We start from the raw sequence: 21,935 nt of genomic DNA on the forward strand, positions 1-21,935 counted from the left end.
CATTGCAAGAACTACCAATCTAGTTGGCCAAACCAAACGGATAATTCGAAGAGACTTGCAAAGATAACTCAATCATACATAAAAGAATTCAGAGAAGAATCAAATATTTTCCATAGATAATACTGGATCATAAACCCATAATTCATCGGTCTCAACAAACACACCGCAAAAAGAAGATTACATCGAATAGATCTCCACAAGAGAGGGGGAGAACATTGTATTGAGATCCAAAAAGAGAGAAGAAGCCATCTAGCTACTAGCTATGGACCCGAAGGTCTGAAGTAAACTACTCAAACTTCATCGGAGGGGCTATGGTGATGATGTAGAAGCCCTCCATGGTGGATGCCCTCTCCGGCGGAGCTCCGGAACAGGCCCCGAGATGGGATCTCATGGATACAGAAGGTTGCGGCAGTGGAATTAGGTTTTGGCTCCGTGTCTCGTCTATTGGGGATACGTAGGTATATATAGGAGGAAGGAGTACGTCGGTGGAGCTCCGAGGGGCCCACGAGGTAGGGGGGCGTGCCCAGGGGGGAGGGCGCGCCCTCCACCCTCGTGACCGCCTCGTGGCTTTCTTGACTGAGGGTCCAAGTCTCCTGGATCTTATCTGATGAGTAAATCACGTTCCCGAAGGTTTCATTCCGTTTGGACTCCGTTTGATATTCCGTTTCTTCGAAATACCGAAATAGGCAAAAAACAGCAATTCTGGGCTGGGCCTCCGGTTAATAGGTTAGTCCCAAAAATAATATAAAAGTGGAAAATAAAGCCCAATATAGTCCAAAACAGTAAATAAAGTAGCATGGAGAAATCAAAAATTATAGATATGTTGGAGACGTATCACACACCAGGACTTCGAGGGTTTCCTGCCCGGGCACGGAGTCGCCTTATAACTCGGCCTTATGGTTGTCGAATAGTAGCCCACCTGTCCGGCCCATAAAGGATAGGCCGGTTAGTCCGAGGACCCCCTAGTCCAGGACTCCCTCAGCCATTGATGGGGAAAGTTGCATGGAAAAAATTTCCTACGAAACACCCAAGATCTAATCTATGGAGATGCTAGCAACGAGAGGGAAGTGTGTCTACGTACCCTTGTAGACCGAAAGGGTTAATGATCTAATGATCGTGGTTGGTGTAGTTGCACTCGCGTCACGATCCAATCCGATCCAAGCATCGCACGAGCAACACCTTTGAGATGTGCGCACGTATGGCTCTGTGATGTCTCCTCCTTCTTGATCCAGCAAACGAGGTAGAAGAGGCAGATGGGATCTGAACCAACACGACAACGTGATGGTGGTGGCAACGAAACTCTGGCAGGGCTACTCCAAGCACTGACTGGATGAGGAGATGGAGGGAGGGAGAAAGGCTGGCGGCTAGGCAAAGGGATGAGCCTCACGCTGCGCCCCACCTTATATAGGGGTGTGGGAGGGGCGAATGCCCCTCCTCCAAGCGAGGGGGGGGGGGATGCCCCCTTTGACCGCATGGGCCTGATGGGTTGTGGCCGCCCTGTCCCATGTGGGCTTAGGGCGCCCATTAAGGGTCCATGTGGCCCCTTCGGGGTAGGTGGGCCCCTTCAGTGGTCCCCTGGAACCCTTCGGGACTTCTCGGTACACTGTCGGCAAACCCCTGAACTTTTCTGGTACTCCGAATATCATTTCCCATATATAAATCTTTACTCCGGAGCTCCTCGTGATGTCCCAGATCCCATCCAGGACTACGAACTACTTTTGGACTCACCATATGAATATCCCAATACTACCCTAGCGTTATTGAACGTTAAGTGTGTGACCCTACGGGTTCGAGAACATGCAGACATGACCGAGACTCCTCTCCGATCAATAATAGTTACTAGGACCTGGATGCCCATATTGACTCTATCGGTTTGAACCACAATGCCAAGAATTCAGATAGTCCCATATACAATTTCCTTTGTACGGCGATATGTTACTTGTGCGAGATTCGATCGTCGGTATCGCCATACCTAGTTCAATCCGTTAGCAGCAAGTCTCTTTACTCATTCCGTAATATAAGATCCCCATGACTAAACACATTACTCACATGCTTGCAAGCTATTCATGATGTTGTATTACTGGGAGGGCCTAGAGATATCTCTCCATCACAGGGAGTGACAAATCCCAGTCTCGATCTATACAACCTAACAAACACTTTTTGAGATACCTGTGGAGCACCTTTATGATGACCAGGTTACGAAGTGATGTTTGATAACCCACAAAGTATTCTTTCGTTATTCGAGAGTGGCACGATCTCATGGTGTAAGGAGCAGATACTTGACATGATGAAAATTGTAGCAATTGAACTAAGTGATACGATCTGATGCTAAACATACGCTTAGATGTGTCTATCACATCATTCTCTTAATGATGTGATTCCGTTATCAAATGACAACTCATGTTTATGGTTAGGAAACTTTAACCATCTTTGATCAACGAGCTAGTCTAGTATAGACCTACTAGGGACACAATATTCATTTATGTATCCACACATGTATTTAAGTTTTCGATCAATACAATTTTAGCATGGATAATAAACATTTATCATGAACAAGGAAATATGATAATAACATCTTTATTATTGCCTCTAGGACATATTTCCAACACATATATGGGCTCACGTTGACAACCAGTAGATGAGCCAGCTATTTTTTCTTTCAAATGTATTTGTGAAATTTAATTTCTATTTGGCTTGTAAACTACGAGATATCTGTATTTCTTTGAATTATGTGAACTTGGGCCAACTCTTTTGATATGTGGCAAAAAGAGCTCAAAATGACCGCATACCGAGCGCCAGAACGAAAATGCGTCCGTGTGTTGGGTGCACGACCAACCCAAACGCGGAAGGGACAGACAAGCCGACCCAAACGAAAAAAAACGGACAAACCGTGAGTGCGTTTAGGTTGATGCATTGGAATTGCTCTTATAAGACTAAAAATGCAAACTCCCCTTGTTTATGCGACCACAAACCTCCTCCTCTAGACTTGTGTCAAAAGTTGCCAAACAGGCTGTCAAGGGACCAAGATGAATGTGTGCATCAAAAGCGAGCTTATTCCCCTGTTCATACGGTCAGCTCCCTGTCCAAAGAGGATTACTAGTTGGTAGCCAAAGGTTGGTGAGGCAGCGCGACTGTGACAGTTCGACTAGCTAGAGTCACCGGGCATGGTTTGAACACGAAGAAAACGCAGCTACAGGCGCGCGCGGCGGAGCCTTGCGGTTGCAGGGGAGAGAGGGGAGAGGGTCCCTCCAACCGCGACATGCTGCCGCGCTCCCACTCGCACCCGGCGCGGCGGCGCTCCGGCCTCGGCCCGCAGCTCTGCGCCGTCGCCGCGGCGCTGCTCCTGCTCCTCTCCCTCGCCGTCCTCCACTCCCGCCTCTCCTCCTCCTCGCCCTTCCCCCTCTCCTCCTCGTCCCGCTCCCCCGCCACCGACTCCGCCACCACCAACTCCACCGCTCTCCTCGCGGACGACGACGACGACCCCGTGCCCGCCGCGCTCGACCCCGACCTCACCCTCGCCGCTGTGACCACAGCTGCCGCCACCGAGGGCGCCGCGGCTACCAACCCCGACGACGACCGCATCGACGAGCTCGACGTGCTCGACGAGGACGACTCCTCCGCCATCACCGACGCGGCCGACGACGTGCCCGCCTCCGCCACCGCCGCGTCCTTCCTCTGGGACCACGCCGCCGGCGTCGCCCGCCTCCCCTTCCGCCTCCCCCCCGCTGGCGACCCCCCGCCCGCGGGGTTCCCCCACTTGGACTCCCCGCGTCGGATCGCCGCCGCCGCCTTTGGATCCGACGACGAGCCTGTGGATCTGGACCTGCGGGTGGAGATCTCGTCCATCAGCGGCATTGAGGACGCGCTGCTCCTCAAGCCCGCCTCCGGCCGTAGCGAGACGCGGCTCCGCTCTGGTTGGGCGCGGTGGCTGGAGGGGAAGGCGGACTACCTCCGGCGCGATCGGATGCTCAGGTCCAACTTGGAGTTCCTCAATCCTCGCAACCACCCTCTGCTCCAGGACCCGGACAGTCCTGGTCTGACTTCACTCACCCGTGGCGACCGCATGGTGCAGCGGATGCTCATCTCAGAAATTGAGAAAGACTCATCCAAGAATTTTGCCCGGCGGAGCCTCAAGTCGTCCGACAATGAGCATGGAATAGGAGCCATTCTGAAGGAGGAGCCGGAAGAAGTTAGGAGGTGGGGACACTTTCCAGGAATTGATCCACATTTGGGGTTCTCAGAGTTCATGGAAAGGTTCTTTGAGCATGGCAAGTGCTCCATGAGGGTGTTCATGGTATGGAACAGCCCTCAGTGGGCGTATGGTGTTCGGCACCAGCGTGGGCTCGAGAGCTTGCTCCTGCAGCATCCTGATGCCTGTGTGGTCATGCTGTCGGAGACCCTGGAGCTGGAGGCCTTCCATGAGTTTGTGAAGGAAGGGTATGTTTCATAACCTGCTCATTCACTGATGCTTCTTTATATTTAATTTGCGAGTGACAACTGAAGTCATACAACTTTGTAGTGTTCGTAATAACTAGTATTTAATTAATGAGATTAGCCAACTGTGAATAACAAACGACGGAAAGATAATACTTCCAACATGAAAGCGTGAAGTAACTAGAACTAGAACCACTTGGTGCTACACGGTATTTTTCTTTCTTTATACTACTCCCTCCGTTCCAAAATAGATGACCCAATTTTGTACTAAGTTAGTACAAAGTTGGGTCATCTATTTTGGAATGGAGGGAGTAGTATATTTACCAGCTGTTTGAGGAAATGTGTCACTTCTGGGGAACGAACACCATGTTTTAGAACTATTGCTGGCATAAATGTACATGTACTTAGTAGAAACTGTCGTTGAAGGGAATTGAAATCTCTAGTCTCTGTCATTGCATTTCGAATCCCACCCTTCACATGGTCATTCTCTTTTCTAACCCTTGGATTAAAAGTGGCTTAGGTCCACACCTGTGCAGAATATTGTCTTCGCTATTTTAGTTCTTAGCGTATACTCCCTCCGTTCCGATTTACTCGTCGTGGTTTTAGTTCAAATTTGAACTAAAACCACGACGAGTAAATCGGAATGGAGGGAGTAGAAGTTTATTGTGTTCTTATCCTCCCAGATTATTCCTTACTAACCGGAGAATAAATTACTAATTGAACCCCAAGCCATCCAATAAAGTATTCATGAGTAGGATAACGGTACATTATTGTGCTTGCGTTTGCATATTTGGTCAGCGCCACACAAGATTCTAACTTAGTGTTTAAAGTATTATATTCTGTTTACCTATACTATTAACATTAGCTGGATTAGTTGTACAAGCATAAAAAACATGCCCTCACCTCTTAGATTACTGCTCCCCAGCTCTGTTAGCATTGGCACATCAAGTGATATCTCAGCTAGCTATGTGTGGATGATACAGATTGGACCTAGTCTGAATTAATTAACTTTCTTAAATATCACAAATGGTGCACCTTTAGGTGCTTTAACCTTTGCTATTTGCTATCCAACGTAGTTGTTTGCTGCAACTTTGCTTGCCTTTCTAGATTTATCCACTTCAAAAGGTCATTTGATGGTTGTAATCTGCATATTAGGTCAGCAAGATCCATTCTCTAGTAGTCCGTAAATACGTAATTGATGATCTGGAATCCCAAGGAGCATTTTGCAAAGAGCAATACTCAATTAGTGTGCGCCTTTTTTTTCTGGAGTTTGTGCTGCAGTATTTATATGTAAATCATACACCATACCATGAATTTTACATGGTTAATATACTGGAAGCTCATTTTTTTTTTACCAATGGATACAAACACATATATGGACAACTGAATACCCAACAAAAGTAAATAGCATCAATTAGTGAATCATCGTGAAGGCTCTTTGTTTCAATGGCTGGTGTCCTTTTTGGTGACTTATTGCTCGATTACCATTCCAAAAAGAGCAAACCATAGGCGGAGCGCTAGGCGCCGGACGACCGGCCCAAATTTTGGCCGGTCGCCGTGCAGCCACATGATGTGCGCGCTCGTAACCACAGGATTCAGCCGCTACGCCTTTGTGCATGCCCTCTTCTTGCTAGCGGCAGTTTCTCCTAGCCCCTGCTTGGTTGTCTCCCCCGTGGCCTCCAGCTTGTAGCTCCATGGCACCGCTCGTCGGGTCGCCGGGGCCCCTTGCCGGCTCGACAGTTGCAGCGCTGGTGCCCATGTGGTTCCACCCCCTATGCAGCAAATCGTGCTGTCGGTTCCAGCAACCAGTCCACCGGTCGTAGCATGCTTGCCCAGTTGGTGCTCCGCCATAGGCATCGCCGTAGCCGGTTGCAGCAACGGTGAGTGCCGGTTCCCAGCACCCTTCCTAGCCGTGGTCACAACCAGAAGCTCCGGTGGTCCACCCCCCCGCGCGGTTATAGCATTCCCTGGTGCCGTCACGCAAGGTTGCAGCTCGCCATGGCCGGTTGTAGCTTCCATCAATCACGGCTGCAGCACGGGCCAACGCCACTTGCAGCTTTTTCCACTGTCGGTCGTGACATGAGTCGCCGGTTCTAGCATCTGCCTCCGCCGGTTCCAGCATGGCTGTTGTCGATCCCAGCACCGAGTGGCTGCCAACGCAGCATCGCCGCTGGTCAGTTCCAGCAAAAAGACGACCAATGTTTTAGCATCGCCATTGGCCGGTTCCAGCACCGCCACCCGCAGATTGCAGCACCGTCTGCGACGAATCACAGAACCACCACCCAGCAACACCACAGGCCCCAGCAGCGTCGGCAGCAGGGAGGAGAGGGTGGGGGGCAGCAACGGCTTGGACGGGGAAGAGAAAAAAAGGGAGGAGGTCGCGGCCACATCTGTACCGCTCTCACGGGACAACGACTTTTACATGGGGAGCTCGTCCATGGAGGGCAGATGGAGAGTACTCCTGTGAAAGAAGGAATCGAGACAGGAGAGGAGCTGGGGAAGAAAGGAAACAAGTGGATGCGCGTGGCCCGGAACGGATAAGGCACAGACGAAGACTTCTTTCGCGGGTCCCACCGAACACATGCTGCTACACAAGCGAGGCGGCGTGAGCATCGCTGGACCGATTTGCGTGGATATGGAGTGTACGATCTGATGGAATCAAACGACGCACACTCGACTGGCGCAAGACTTGTCCGATGACTGGAAGGGATCGTTTCCCAAATCATAGCTAATCTGTTCACATTCTTTCTGAAGATTGTGCTCGAGTATTTGTTTAAAGCATACACCATATCACGAATTTTACAAGGTAATATATTAGAAGCTCTTTAGATGAATAACTAATGATTTACCAAGAGAAGGTGGTTTTTACTGATGGAGTGTATTACATATGTACAACTGAATACCCGCCTATAAAGTAAGTAGCATAAGTATTGGATCATTTTAAATTATCTACCATCTGAAAATTTCTATCTTTTATTTCAGTGGCTGCATTGTTTATAAGGCGTCCTGCCTTAGACACTTAGGCATCGCTTAGGCGATAAGGCGCCCTGGCAGTGCCTTACTAATATGCCCGCTTTAGGCGCTTAGGCATCAGAGTGGCTGGTTTCCTTTGGTGACTTATTGCTTGATTACCAGACATTTGAGATCTTCCGAATAGTCATTGCATCTTATAACATTTCAAAAGCGATATTTTTTTCACTTGCCATCCATGGACAGATGTGTTTTCCGCGCCGAAATGACATCCTTCTAAGATATCATCTATACTTGTGTTGTAAACATGTGAAACATCAGCTATACTAGCTACAGCCCATGGGAACAACGAAAGGTGCTGCAGCCGTAATGGCTATTCAGATAGACATGTTCAAGTAGTTTGGAGAGGATTCTTTTTCTGTTTGATGATGATTCTGTTGTACGCATTCCCCTGTCCAGCCATATGGGCAAGCAATCCAAATACCAACAATTGGCAGCAGAAAGTCCATTACTTGTACGTTTGGTTGATTAGTAGTTCCCTTTTATCTGCAGTTAGAATCCACATTATTGTAGTTACGTTGTTAGGGCTACTGCCTATAAGAATGGTGCGCCATCTATCTCTGAGTTCAAGGATTGAGATAGTCCCTAGTGTGTAAAGTTCTGTCGTCGTCTTCCTTGACCATTCTAGACTCGTTTCTCCCTCAACTGCTGACCAATTTCTCCCTTGACTAGTGCCCCCCTTCATATAGCTTCATTCAGCTTCATGTGTTGCCATCCGACCTCTCGCCAAAGGATGTTTACCTTGTTGCTGAATGTCCATGGCTACCTGTTTACAGGGAAGCCCAAGCCATGTGACCGCTTTTTGTTCCCCCTCTTCTGCGAGTTGTTCCCCCGTATTAGTTTGTCTACAACACCCTCCTTTGCCATGAATATCAATGTGTTTCATATTGGTCTGCTCCCTTCCGCGCCATGTTTATATAGTGACCTACAGTCAAGAGACAGATACACTGAGCTCTGCTACAATTTGTTGATCTTATTTGGTGTTTGTGCACCATGCAACGTCATGCATCTTCTTTACTTGTTTGTAATACTCCTGCGAAATTTGTAGCTCGGAAGGTCTTCTTAGTTATGCCCCCTTTTTTCACCATTTTTTTAGTGGCAGTTCATTTTTTAGTTTTTAAGGCGGACTGGACCCTAGAGCAACTCTAGGAGAAGGAATCCCTGTCTGGTTTTGAATGCCCCATTCTACATGTACATGTGAGTGGTTGGGTGTCCAAATACACTAAATAGGCCTTGTCAAGCTTTCAGCTAAGACACAAGTAGGACATTGATTTGTGTTGTTAGTAACTCTCTGTAACTTAATGTAAGACCTTTTTTGACATAGTGATAATGTCAAAGAACGTCTTATATCAAGTTACAGAGGGAGTAGTATCTACCATGTGAAGGAGCCAAATCATGTGCCCGCAGTTAAATTCTCACTAAATCATACAGCCAAGCTAGAATGTCTATTTGCTTAGAATATATGTACTCAATATTCTGAACACCGTCTTGTATTTAGCGTATATATATGACCATCAATATAATGTGCATTTCATGTTGTAGATCTTATGAATAATTGTTTTCGCTACAGTTGTCAAATGAATAATTGTTTTCGCTACAGTTGTAGATCTTATGAATAATTGTTTTCGCTACTCATAATTAATTTTTCCTCTTTCAGACACAAGGTTGCAGTTGCAGTGCCAAATCTTGATGAACTTTTGGAGGGCACACCAACCCACATTTTTGCATCGGTGTGGTATGAATGGCGGAAAACAGTAAATTACCCCTTGCATTACAGTGAGCTAGTACGCCTTGCTGCTCTTTACAGGTAAGAAAATAATAGTACTGCATACTAGTGCCAACATTTCTTGATTACATGCATAGTTTATTTGACAGTCTGTTAAAACTATCTAGAGAAAAAATGGAACTATTATGCTTTCCAAAAGGTATTATATCCATGTAGAGTTGTGGATGAATCTGCACCAGCAATGAGTAGTCAAGTGAATACACTAGCAATGAATAGTCAGGTAGAACAGTTAGAGTTACGAAAAGAGCCTTTCATTTGGAAACAGTTGACCCCCAATGCCATTGAAAACAGATGAACAGTTAGTTGTTAAATCTAACAACACTCCAGATCAGTTAGAACTTAAAAATACAAGTGTACAACTAACATATAACAAACAACAACAACAACAAACAACAAAGTCTTTAGTCCCAAACAAGTTGGGCTAGGCTAGAGGTGAAACCCATAAGATCTCGTGACCAACTCATGGCTCTGGCACATGGATAGCAAGCTTCCATGTACCCATGTCCATAGCTAGTTCTTTGATGATACTCCAATCCTTCAGGTCTCTTTTAACGGACTCCTCCCATGTAAAATTCGGTCTACCCCGACCTCTCTTCACATTCTCCGCACACTTTAGCCGTTCGCTATGCACTGGAGCTTCTGGAGGCCTGCGCTGAATATGCCCAAACCATCTCAGACAATGTTGGACAAGCTTCTCTTCAATGGGTGCTACCCCAACTCTACTCGTATATCATCATTTCGGACTCGATCCTTCCTCGTGTGGCCACACATCCATCTCAACATACGCATCTCCGCCACACCTTACTGTTGAATATGTTGCCTTTTAGTCGGCCAACACTCAGTGCCATACAACATTGCAGGTCGAACCGCCGTCCTGTAGAACTTGCCTTTTAGCTTTTGTGGCACTCTCTTATCACAGAGAATGCCAAAAGCTTGGCGCCACTTCATCCATTCGGCTTTGATTCGATGGTTCACATCTTCATCAATACCCCCATCCTCCTGCAGTATTGGCCCCAAATATCGAAAGGTGTCCTTCTGAGGCACCACCTGCCCATCAAGGCTAACCTCCTTCTCACACCTAGTAGTACTGAAACCGCACATCATGTACTCGGTTTTAGTTCTACTAAGCCTAAACCCTTTCGATTCCAAGGTTTGTCTCCATAACTTTAACTTCCTATTTACCCCCGTCCGACTATCGTCAACAAGCACCACATCATCCGCAAAGAGCATACACCATGGGATATCTCCTTGTATATCCCTTGTGACCTCATCCATCACCAAGGCAAAAAGATAAGGGCTCAAAGCTGACCCCTAATGCAGTCCTATCTTAATTGGGAAGTCATCAGTGGCGACATCACTTGTTCGAACACTTGTCACAACATTATCGTACATGTCCTTGATGAGGGTAATGTACTTTACTGGGACTTTGTGTTTTTCCAAGGCCCATCACATGACATTCCGCGGTATCTTATCATAGGCCTTCTCCAAGTCAATGACCACCATATGCAAGTCCTGCTTTTGCTCCCTGTGTCTCTCCATGAGTTGTCGTACCAAGAAAATGGCTTCCATGGTCGACCTCCCAGGCATGAAACCAAACTGATTTTTGGTCACGCTTGTCATTCTTCTTAAGCGGTGCTCAATGACTCTCCCATAGCTTCATTGTATGGCTCATCAGCTTAATTCCACGGTAATTAGTACAACTCGAACATCGCCCCTTGTTCTTGAAGATTGGTACTAATATACTCCATCTCCATTCTTCTGGCATCTTGTTTGCCCGAAAAATGAGGTTGAAAAGCTTGGTTAGCCATACTATCGCTATGTCTCTGAGGCCTTTCCACACCTCAATGGGGATACAATCAGGGCCCATCCCCTTGTGTCCTTTCATCCTTTTTAAAGCCTCCTTGGCCTCAGACTCCTGGATTCGCCGCACAAAACGCATGCTGGTCTTATCAAAGGAGTCGTCCAGTTCAATGGTAGAACTCTCATTCTCCCCATTGAACAACTTGTCGAAGTATTCCCGCCATCTATGCCTAATCTCCTCGTCCTTCACCAAGAGTTGGTTTGTTCCGTCCTTGATGCATTTAGCTTGGCCAATATCCCTCGTCTTCCTCTCTCGGATCTTGGCCATCTTATAGATGTCCCTTTCGCCTTCCTTCATGCCTAACCATTGGTAGAGGTTCTCATAAGCCCGACCCCTTGCTTCACTGACAGCTTGTTTGCGGCCTTCTTCGTCATCTTGTACTTCTCCATGTTGTCTGCACTCCTATCCAGGTATAGGTGCACTCCTATCCAGGTATAGGCGTCTGAAACAATCTTTCTTTTTAATCGCCTTCTGGACATCATCATTCCACCACCAGGTATCCTTATCTTCGCTTCTCCTTTCCCTGGACACTCCAAACACCTCCGAGGCCACCTTACGAATGCAAGTCACCATCTTCATCCACACATTGTCCGCATCCTCTCCTTCCTCCCAAGGGCCCTCCTTAATGACCCTCTCCTTGAACGCCTGAGCTACCTCCCCCTTGAGCTTCTACCACTTCGTTCTAGCGACTTTGGCACGCTTATCCCGCTGGACACGAATCCGAAAGCGGAAGTACAACACTCTCTCCAGGTATCACCTTATAGTCTAGGCACACACGCCTATCTTCTCTTCTTGAGAGGATGAAATCAATCTGGCTAGAGTGTTGGCCACTACTAAAAGTCACCAGATGTGATTCTCTCTTTAGAAAGACATCTTCTCCTTCTTGATTCCTGATACCATAGCCAAAGCCCCCATGCACCCGTTCAAAACCTGTGTTAGATGTACCCACGTGGCCATTGAGGTCTCCTCCTATGAAGAGCTTCTCGCCAATCGGTACACTCCTAACCATGTCTTCCAGACCTTCCCAGAACTCCCTCTTGGTGTTCTCATTGTGGCCTACTTGCGGGGCATGCGCGCTGATAACATTGAGAACTAAGTCCCCAACTACCAGCTTGACCAGGATAATCCGGTCCCCACGTCTCTTGACGTCTACCACCCCATACTTGAGGCTCTTGTTGATCAAGATGCCTACGCCATTTCTGTTTGCAGCCGTCCCCGTGTACCACAGCTTGAAGCCGATATCCTCCACCTCCTTTGTCTTCTGTCCCCTCCATTTGGTTTCTTGGACGTAAAGGATATCAACACCTCTCCTCACCGCTGCATCAACTAGCTCCCGAAGCTTCCCTGTCAAAGACCCTACGTTCCAGCTACCTAAGCGAATTCTCCTAGGCTCGGCTAGCTTCCTTACCCTTCACACTCGTCGAGTCAAATGCGCCTTCGCACCCTTCGCATGTACAACTAACATATAGCACTACATAAATAGTCGTAAACCAAAGAACATAATTGTTTCTAAATTGTCACATGACATGAAGATTCAAGCATCTAAAATAGGACAACAAAACAGAACAAATTTCATCTTGGACTGTCATAAACTAACAATCAATCCTGATTTAGCTGTAAACATCTATTCTCTGTATTTTGCCTATCTTTTTTCGTAGATGAATAGATAATAAAGAACATAAGATTGAAATGTGCTTTACATGTAGTCAACATTCCCTTGATCTCAACGAAAAAGTAGTTGATTATTAAATTTTACCCAAGACTTTCTTTCGGTGAGCTTCCAATTTTTACTGGACCCAAAAATGGTATGTGTGTATACTTGTGCGGTGTACTACCTCCGTCCGGGATTATAGGTCTGGCTAGCCAGCGAGCGCCGTCCCGACTTATTAGGCCTCCTATTTTATAGCGCTGGGCATGCAAGCAAAGAGCAGTAAAAGGCTGCTATTCATTGGATGCATGCGGCTGGTCAGAGAAAGCGTGCAGGTATGTGTGATAAATGGGCTGCTGAAGCGCTGCATTCAAGCTGTTTCATTGGATGCATGCAGGCTTAGCGGGCAATCCAAAGAGTTTATTCGATTAAACAACGGTGCCTTGGTCCTTGAGATATGGCTCACCGGTCCTATAAACCCGGACGGAGGTAGTACTAGGGTTGTAGGGAGATAGGGGAGGGATATATACATACATAACAACTTGAATGTTGAGGAGTCGGGTGCCGTGAGAACATAAATGTAATCATGAGTACAGTTTCAATTCTTCTTATTTTTAGGACAAAATACTGATATACGATCTATGTTCTGCATGCAGATATGGTGGTATATACCTTGACTCTGATATTATTGTACTCAAACCATTGAAATCCCTCCGAAATTCTATTGGTACTGTAAAAGAAGTTTCTAGAGGTTCCAGTTTCAGTGGTGCTGTATTGGCATTTGAAAAACAGAGGTAATGATAGTATCATGTGATCTCATATATAACCATTTCCTTTTTTAATTCCTATTTCCCTTACATCTCAAATGGTATCCTATGTATTCATGCGTACAAATTAGGCATCAATTTTGGTCTGTCTAGGTCATACTTGTTGTCTTGGTATGTAATTCAATTAATGACGTGCCACAACGCTTGCAGATGTTCAAAGGACAGAATTTCACATACCTGAATTTTCAATTTAAATTACGAAGACACATGGATTGTTCAACTATATATTAGCAGTCCATCTCTTTTTAAGGGTAGTTGGATAAACTAGATAATACCCACACGTTGTTGTGGGAATTTATAGCAATAAACTTATAAAGAATAAAAAAAGGGCAGTGTATGTAACTTGGTTTCTTTGTCACTCCTTTAATAGATGATATGCACGCTTGTGCATATTCTAGAAAAAAAAGAAAATATAAGAATAATATCTCCATATTCTCGCCATATATATAGAGGTGATTGCACTTTATAGTGACTAGTTTTTCTAGCTTCAGTGAAGTGATTTTTTGCTAAAACAATCGAATGATGTGAGGGGCGACTGCACGTTATAGTGGCTCGTCATTTTCTAGCTTCAGTGAAATGATTTGTTGCTAAAAAGTCAATGATGTGGAGGTCTTGCATGTGCTTGATGATATGGAGGCTTTGCATTTGTTGGAAAATGGAATGTGGAGGTCTTGCGTATGATTGATGATGTGAAGGCTTTGGACATGTTGAAAAATGAAATATGGAGGTCTTGCATGTGCTAGAAAAATAAATAGTGAGTTTCAACTATTTAAGAACATGCATATAGAGAGGATCAGAGAAATAAAATTAGTGGGGTTGATGAGGTGGCATGCGGGCATGTTGAGGTAAATAGAAGTTGTGGAAATCAACTCTTTAAGTATACAGGATAAGTTTCATCTATTATGTCATTTGAAAGATGTTAGAAAAACCTTCACATTAGCTCTCAGAGGCCAGAAATTCCTTAATTGGAGGGCAGCCCCAGTGCATGTAGCTCCTGCTTGCGCAGGGTCTGGGGAAGGGTCCGACCACTTTGGGTCTATTGTACGCAGCCTTTCCCTACATTTCTGCAAGAGGCTGTTTCCAGGACTTGAACCCGTGACCTCATGGTCACAAGGCAGCAGCTTTACCACTGCGCCAGAAATTCCTTAATTGGAGGAAACAAAGAAATACAGTATCTAGATTGCTTATTGGCGGGTGTAGATTATGGCGGTGCAGACAATAACTGCTACATTTGCAGGAAAAATCTAATAGATATATTTTAGCCATAAGCATTAGAGTTGTATAATACAGCTATGTTTACTAATATGGAGTATATGTATTGTAATCGCATCTAGCCGTATTGGTTGTTGGGAAATGTGGCTAGCTTAATTAAAATTAGACAAAGTTAATGCTATCCTATCATGTAACAGGGACACAAATAGTTACAACACAAAATCCTAAAATCATAATTTTGGATGTTCTGTCAAGGCATTAACAACTTGAACATGCAAAATTTTATTGTAGCACAATGTGTTTTATGAGGCTTGGTGTCAAATGCAATGGCTTGAATAATGAATTAACATTCTCAAGCTCTTCTAATACTTCTAACCCATGCATGTAGTTTCATACATTACTTTTGCTGATGCAGCCCATTTTTGCTCGAGTGCCTGAAGGAATGGTATTCAACATATGATGATACTCTCATGCAGTGGAATGGTGCTGAACTTATGACAAGAGTAATAAGAAATCATTCTGACAGTGATCCAAATAGGGAGCACCTTGAGATACAGTTGGAACCCTCATTTACATTCTACCCCATAAATTCTACGGATATCAATAGGTATGTAGTTTGTCCATCCATTGGTCCTTCCATGGTCAGCCAATTTGTTCAGCTTTACTATTTGGAAGTAATATTCTGCTCTAAGCTATACAATTGTTAGTCTATACATCAAGGTTTGATCTCAACCAGCAATATGAACTTTACCAATTAAAATATTTACACTTCTGTTGTAGTACTCTTTCCTCTTGTCGCCCCTTTGTTTCATCAAAGTTGTCTCACACTGCAGAACATTGCCTCATGTTTTCCGACTCTGATGCTCTTGCGAGTTGTAATTGCTGCAATGTTTGTCAATATGCTTCTTGATCCTGAACAGTTATTGCAAAATTCAGTCTCTGGACTTGATGCATGTCAACCATTCCAAAAGTTTAGCATTTAGCATTTACCCCCGCGAAAGAAGTTAACTACTTTGCATATAAGATTGTTAAAGGACTTTTTAAGAAAAAACATGAAGTAACCCTTTTTTCTTCAGATAGCACTGGTTAAATTTGTGGTATGCATGCTCATTGCAGTATTGATGTACTGCAGGTACTTCTCTGAACCAAACAGTACGGCTGAAAGAGCACAACATGATGCTCTGTTTTCCAGGATTCTGAACTACTCTACCACTTTCCACTTCTGGAACAGCATTACATCTTCTCTGGTTCCTGAATCCAACAGTCTTGTTGAGAGAATTCTTAACCATTACTGTCTCCATTGCCTTGATGTTCTATAGTTGGTAGCAACCTGGAGTTCCCACGATGAGCTTCATATTGGTTTAGAATACATATACAGAAGAAATTCGCCAGTCTAATGGGTACAAAATATGGCTAGTATACTGTTGAAGTCTGCCTAAAAAGTGTAACGGGGAAAATATTATGGTGGCATTGTAGATATATATTCTTTTCAACAGGGTATCGGCGGTGATGCTACAACCAAGTGCAATTTTGGTGACTTTGACCCTTTTTGTTGTTGGTGTTGATAGGAAATCTGCTTACTGCAAATATTGAATTCAACAACTTGGGCATTTGAAATTAAGAGGTTTGAGTAAATGAGTGTTTTGATATTCATCTTTTCTTGTTATACTTATATCTTGCTTGCAATCCAGCAAATCATTAGGGAATAACTATTGATGTTTATCTTTTGAATGCTGAAGTACAGTGCAAAAATTATGGCAGGTTACTGAGAACAGCTTTCTCTGTTTCAACAAATCTACCAAATTATTTCTTGAACTTACACTGCTCCACAAATCGGACAAACTATTTTTTGACTTGTTTGATTGAAAGTGGCCAAGGATACGTTTGTAGCACATCCAAGCTAAAATTTTCTATCACCAGATTGCGCAACTAGCACTGACTCCACCCATAGTAGGCGAGGCTCCAGTGCATTTGCACCATGAGCAGCCATAGCACGAGCTACCTTTATTACAAGCCCGTGGGCCAAACGTGAACGTCATATGATTGAAACTTAATCGCAGGAACTGGCGCAGGCTTCAAATCAAACTCAGTGCTCTGAACTGTTTTGGTGCTGCTTCCCCGCAAACAACTTCATAAACCCTTGTGTGTTCGAGATGAAACTCTGGTAATAGGGAGTCCTTTTCAAGACATAGCAAATTTTGTACAATGTCACAAGTTTTTTTTTGACCAAGTTTGTAGAGAAACTATTAGTACCATATGAATTCAGTAGCCGTGGATATTGCCACGAAATATGTTTTGGTGATGTATTTATTTATTATTATAGGGGAGCCTTGGCGCAGTGGTAAAGCTGCTGTCTACACAGGAAAGGGAGTGGTGTGGGCCATATGAGACACGTTGAGCGTGTGCGTTCTACTGGCGTGAGAGTCTGCTGGTCGGCCTATTCACATTATTAATTACAAAAATATTATGATGACACATCTTCGCACCAGAAAAACTTGCACACTTCCTTCAGACGAACACACATCCGAAACGACCTTTTAACTTCTTTTATTTTTTAGGCGAGGGAACACCATCTATAATCTGCCTCATTTTGCATGTTCTTTACGAGCATTACACATAGCACAATTGCGGGTGTTGGTAGTGCATTTATTTAGTATTATGGATGCTTATATTATTTGTCAACTTGGTTGAATTAGAAAATTTTAAATTACAATCAAATTTACGTCTTATATTTTGCTAAGAGACGGTATAATATATTGTTAAGTCTTTAAAGTGTTTAGATATAGTCTTCCTAAAAAAACAACAATAAAGTGTGCACACACACGGTTCATAGGAAAGGGAATGGCGTGGGCCCTACGAGACGTGTTGAGCACGTGCGTTCTACCGGTGTGAGAGCCTGCCAGTCGGCCGATTCACATCATTAATTACAAAAATATCATGATGACACATCTTCGCACCAGAAAAACTTGCCCAGTTTTTCAAACGCACACACATCAGGAACGACCTTTTAACTTCTTTTATTTTTTATAGGCGAGGGAACACTATCTATAATCTGCCTCATTTTGCATGTTCTTTACGAGCATTACACATAGCACAATTGCGGGTGTTGGCAGTGTATTTATTTAGTATTATAGATGCTTATATTATTTGTCAACTTGGTTGAATTAGAAAATTTTGAATTACAATCAAATTTACATCTTATATTTTGCTAAGAGACGGTATGATATGTTGTCAAGTCTTTAAAGTGTTTAGATATAGTCTCCTTAAGAAAAAACAACAACAAAGTGCACACACACACGGTCCACAGGAAAGGGAGTGGTGTGGGCCCTACGAGACGTGTTGAGCACGTGCGTTCTATCGGCGTGAGAGCCTGCCGATAGGCCGATTCATATTATTAATTACAAAAATGTCATGATGACATATCTTCGCGCTAGAAAAACTTGCACAATTTTTTCAAACGGACACACATAACTTCTTTTATTTTTTATAGGTGAGGGAACGCCATATATAATCTGCCTCATTTTGCATGTTTCTTACGAGCATTTCACATTAGCACAATTGCGGGCTGACCCAATTAATACAACCAGACTAGATACTTGTACCACACGAAACACTGTCCACCTGAGAATAATGAACCATCGGTGTCCAGACAGTTTGGTGTTGAGATTCCTGGATTTTTTTGGACTTAGAGTTTGTAGGAAAATTATATTAGTAATACATACACCACATACTTTCACGTCATAAATATTTGTTGCTGTAAATGTTCGCACTGTTTTCTTTATACTTGGTCAAATTTTATAAAATTTGATTTCAGTCAAAGCTAGTATGCGAAGTAAATAAAAACGGATCGACCTAGTATTTTGCCAAGAGGGGGTATAATACATTGACAAGTCTCAAAGTGCTCAGCTATAGTACACACACTGACACACACGGTCACCATTGTATATACATCCCACTCTCATGAAAGGCGCTCCATCATTGGCTTGTCGAACAAATACAGTACTCCTAATTCAAGCGCAACGGTTAACTTACTTTAGAACGGCAATTTATTGGTGCGAGGAGAAAGTAAACATGCAACATGATACACGTAGCGCATCTATCAGCTCGTAATTTAGGCGGCCGCTGACATCCTCTTTCTGCTGTAGCGGACCATGGCCTTCCCCTTGGGCCCCGGCATGACCACGTTCCAGTCCGTCCCGGGGAACGGCGACATCATCTCCATCTCGAAGTTCCTCAGCAGGTGGCTCCATATAACCTTGATCTGCATATATGCGAATGCCTCACCAACGCAGGCGTGGCGCCCGCCACCGAAGGCCGTGTACGAGAACGCTCCGCCGGCCACATCCTCCGCTCTGGCGGGGCCGAACCGGTCCGGCTCGTACCTCTCCGGGTCCATGTACACATATGAGAGACGGTTGTGGAGCACCAGCGGGCTCGCGACGGTACGCCCCTCCGGGATCTCGTACTCGTCACCCTCCCTGGTCCGCACGGTGAAGCTCCGGCGCGCGTGACGCAGCAGCATCATCGCCGGCGGGTGGAGCCGCAGAACCTCCTTGACGCAGCGGTGGAGGGTGTCCATCTCCTGTAGAACCTCGTAGTCGACGCGGTCCCCGTGCCGCGCCACGATCCGCTCCTGCTCCCGGATGGCGGCGCGCAGGTGCTCGGTGTTGGCGCGCGCGAGGAGGCGCGCTCCGGTCCACGTGCCCGTGCTGGAGCTTGTGTGCTGCCCCGCGAACAGCGCCGAGACAAGCATCCCGACGACCTCCGTCTCGGTCGTGGCGCGGCCGTCTTTGTACCTGGAATCGATCAGGCACTGCAGAATGTCATCCGGACCACCGTCGGGGTAGCCTGCTTTGCGGGAGCTGACGATGCTGGAGAATATCTCGCCGAGCCTAGCACGCGCCCTGTCGCGTCTACGGTGCGCCGGGATGGGCAGGTGCGGGAACAGGATGGTGACGAGGCGCATGCCGTCGTTGAGTTCACGGAGGTGCGTTGCGACTTCGCCGAGCATCTTGGCCCGGACCTCCTCCCCGAACAAGCACCGGCTGGCTACGAGCGTGACGAGCTGCTCTAGCTCCTGCTTCAAGTCAACCGTGCCGGACTGTCCCCATCTCGCAAAGTACTCCTGCATGTGTAACATACACAAGTACGGAGTACACATCAGATCAGAATTACTAGCACACGCGCGCGCGCACATGTATATGTTTGCAATAGTTAACAAGAAAATCAAGGCTACTAAACATGTCATCTTATTTCTTACCTCGACTTCGCGCACCATCAGTCCGGCGTAAGTCCTGAGCTTGGCCGGCTTCATGGCGTCACCAAAGAAGCGGAACTGCTCGCGGCGAGTAGCGAAGTCCACGTCGAAGGCGACGCCGGGGCCGAAAGTCGGAATGGTGAACTGGGAGACCTCGTCCTGGCTAATCTCCAAGTCCAGCCCTTGGTAGAAATGGCTCGACACGTCTGGCCCAACCAGGAAGGTCACCTTGTGATGCAACAGTCTCACCGTGAACACGCTCCCCATCTCCGTGTGGGCGTCGCGGATCACTTGCAGGGGGCCCTTGGTGAGAAGCGCCGGGAGGATCCCAAGAAGGGGAGCCCCTGCGGCCATGGGCGGTGGAGAAGGTGATCGCTTCATTGTCTGGGAGAACGTCGGTCGTCGTCAGGCCATCATTGTCGACACGATGGCCACGAAAATAGCAACACATGCTACCCAGAGGACTCTTGCTAAATCCATGTCTGCAATCCAGATGCTATTGGAACTAATCCTGTAAGAACTCTGGCAAAGAAAAAATCCATAAGAACCATAGTTTTAAATTAGGAGCTATGCCAAATAGTGGCATCCTTCTCAAACAGCTAGTATAACGCGGGTATAGCGGGGCTATAACCCTCTATTTTGTAACTTTACCAAATAAAATTATAAATATCATTCAGCATCACCCTGCTCAAGTCTCTATAGCGTGACTACATCACGGTTATTTAAAACTTTTGGTAAAAACATGGTAAAATGATTCAGTACTTGCCCCATCACTAATTAAGTTGGTTTCGAAACATCCATATGGCAACACTTCTGTTTGCTGCCATGCTAAATTGAATATCCATATTGCGGACATAAAATGTTTTCATTATATTATAGCGATGCAAATTATTAGTGTACTTTCTTAGAGTTTTTCGGGTGATATTCATCCGTTTGTTATTAGCACTCGTGGTCCCATGCTTTCTCTATACCTACCTGGAGTACTGCCAGAAACATGATCCAATTTTCCCAATGGCCTCATGCATCCATCAATCAATAAAGTAAATTGCCCTAGTGGCCTTTTATGCCTCCAGGAAAAAAAATTAATAAACTCAAACTGTATCTTACCGACAGCTGAACTAAAAACTAACATCAATTTTTGTCGGTTTAAGAGCTACTCACCGCATAATTATTTTAACCTCACGTGTTTTTCTTCCCCCACAGAACACTAATCCCCTGCAAAAACTAATCCCCTCATAGCCCAAAGGATAATTCTAAACACACGGATGTTTATAGGGCCATTACGGGGTCTCTCTTCTAACTAATCTCTGCCCCCCCCCCCCCCCCGCCCCCCGTGATTTTCAGGCGGGGGTGGGCCCTTCACCTGATTTGATCCAATCAAAAGATCCCATGCAATCGGTTGATCCCGTAATACCCCGTCCATGCGTGTAGCATTGCTCTAGCCCAAATCTAGCACGTTCATCCTCCCCACACCCCAATACATTTCCTTATCAGTTTCTCGCCTGGCTGTCTCAATCTCATCCTCTAGGACATCTTTTCCATAAAAACCACCATGCCCTATTTGGAGGCACTTAATTAAAAGTGGTAATGTCACGACAACCATTAATTGTTGCATGATAGAGAAACACGACGATGAAACCTTTTTAGCACATTAATTATCCAGTCATGTTTTTAGAAAGCTACCATGAAAACCGGCACACTCAAACCATAGTAGTAAATAGAAAGTACTACTACATCTATTTTTTTAAAGATCGCATCTTAGAGAAAATTTGCACACCAAGGAAAGAATGGTTGTTTAGGCTCTTGGATGCATCGGTATACACCACGCCTTGATTTCCCCATACACGTTGTGACGTGAAAAAGTAAGTAAAAACTAAGAC

At 45.4% G+C, this 21,935-nt stretch overlaps 1 protein-coding gene and 1 pseudogene across 1 annotated transcript; one reads left to right on the forward strand and one right to left on the reverse strand.

Moving 5' to 3' along the window:
- Positions 1-3,086: 3,086 nt before the first annotated feature.
- Positions 3,087-16,451, forward strand: LOC123044517 (uncharacterized protein At4g19900). The gene is made up of 5 exons (XM_044467260.1): positions 3,087-4,437; positions 9,122-9,271; positions 13,416-13,553; positions 15,214-15,405; positions 15,931-16,451. The coding sequence occupies exons 1-5, from the start codon at positions 3,260-3,262 to the stop codon at positions 16,115-16,117; spliced, it is 1,845 nt and encodes a 614-aa protein (XP_044323195.1). The 5' UTR covers positions 3,087-3,259; the 3' UTR covers positions 16,118-16,451.
- Positions 16,452-18,760: 2,309 nt separating this feature from the next.
- LOC123041115 (obtusifoliol 14-alpha demethylase-like) lies at positions 18,761-20,469 on the reverse strand (annotated as a pseudogene).
- Positions 20,470-21,935: the final 1,466 nt, after the last annotated feature.

This window comes from Triticum aestivum, chromosome 2B (genome assembly GCF_018294505.1).
Source record: "Triticum aestivum cultivar Chinese Spring chromosome 2B, IWGSC CS RefSeq v2.1, whole genome shotgun sequence".
NCBI classification, from domain to species: domain Eukaryota; kingdom Viridiplantae; phylum Streptophyta; class Magnoliopsida; order Poales; family Poaceae; genus Triticum; species Triticum aestivum.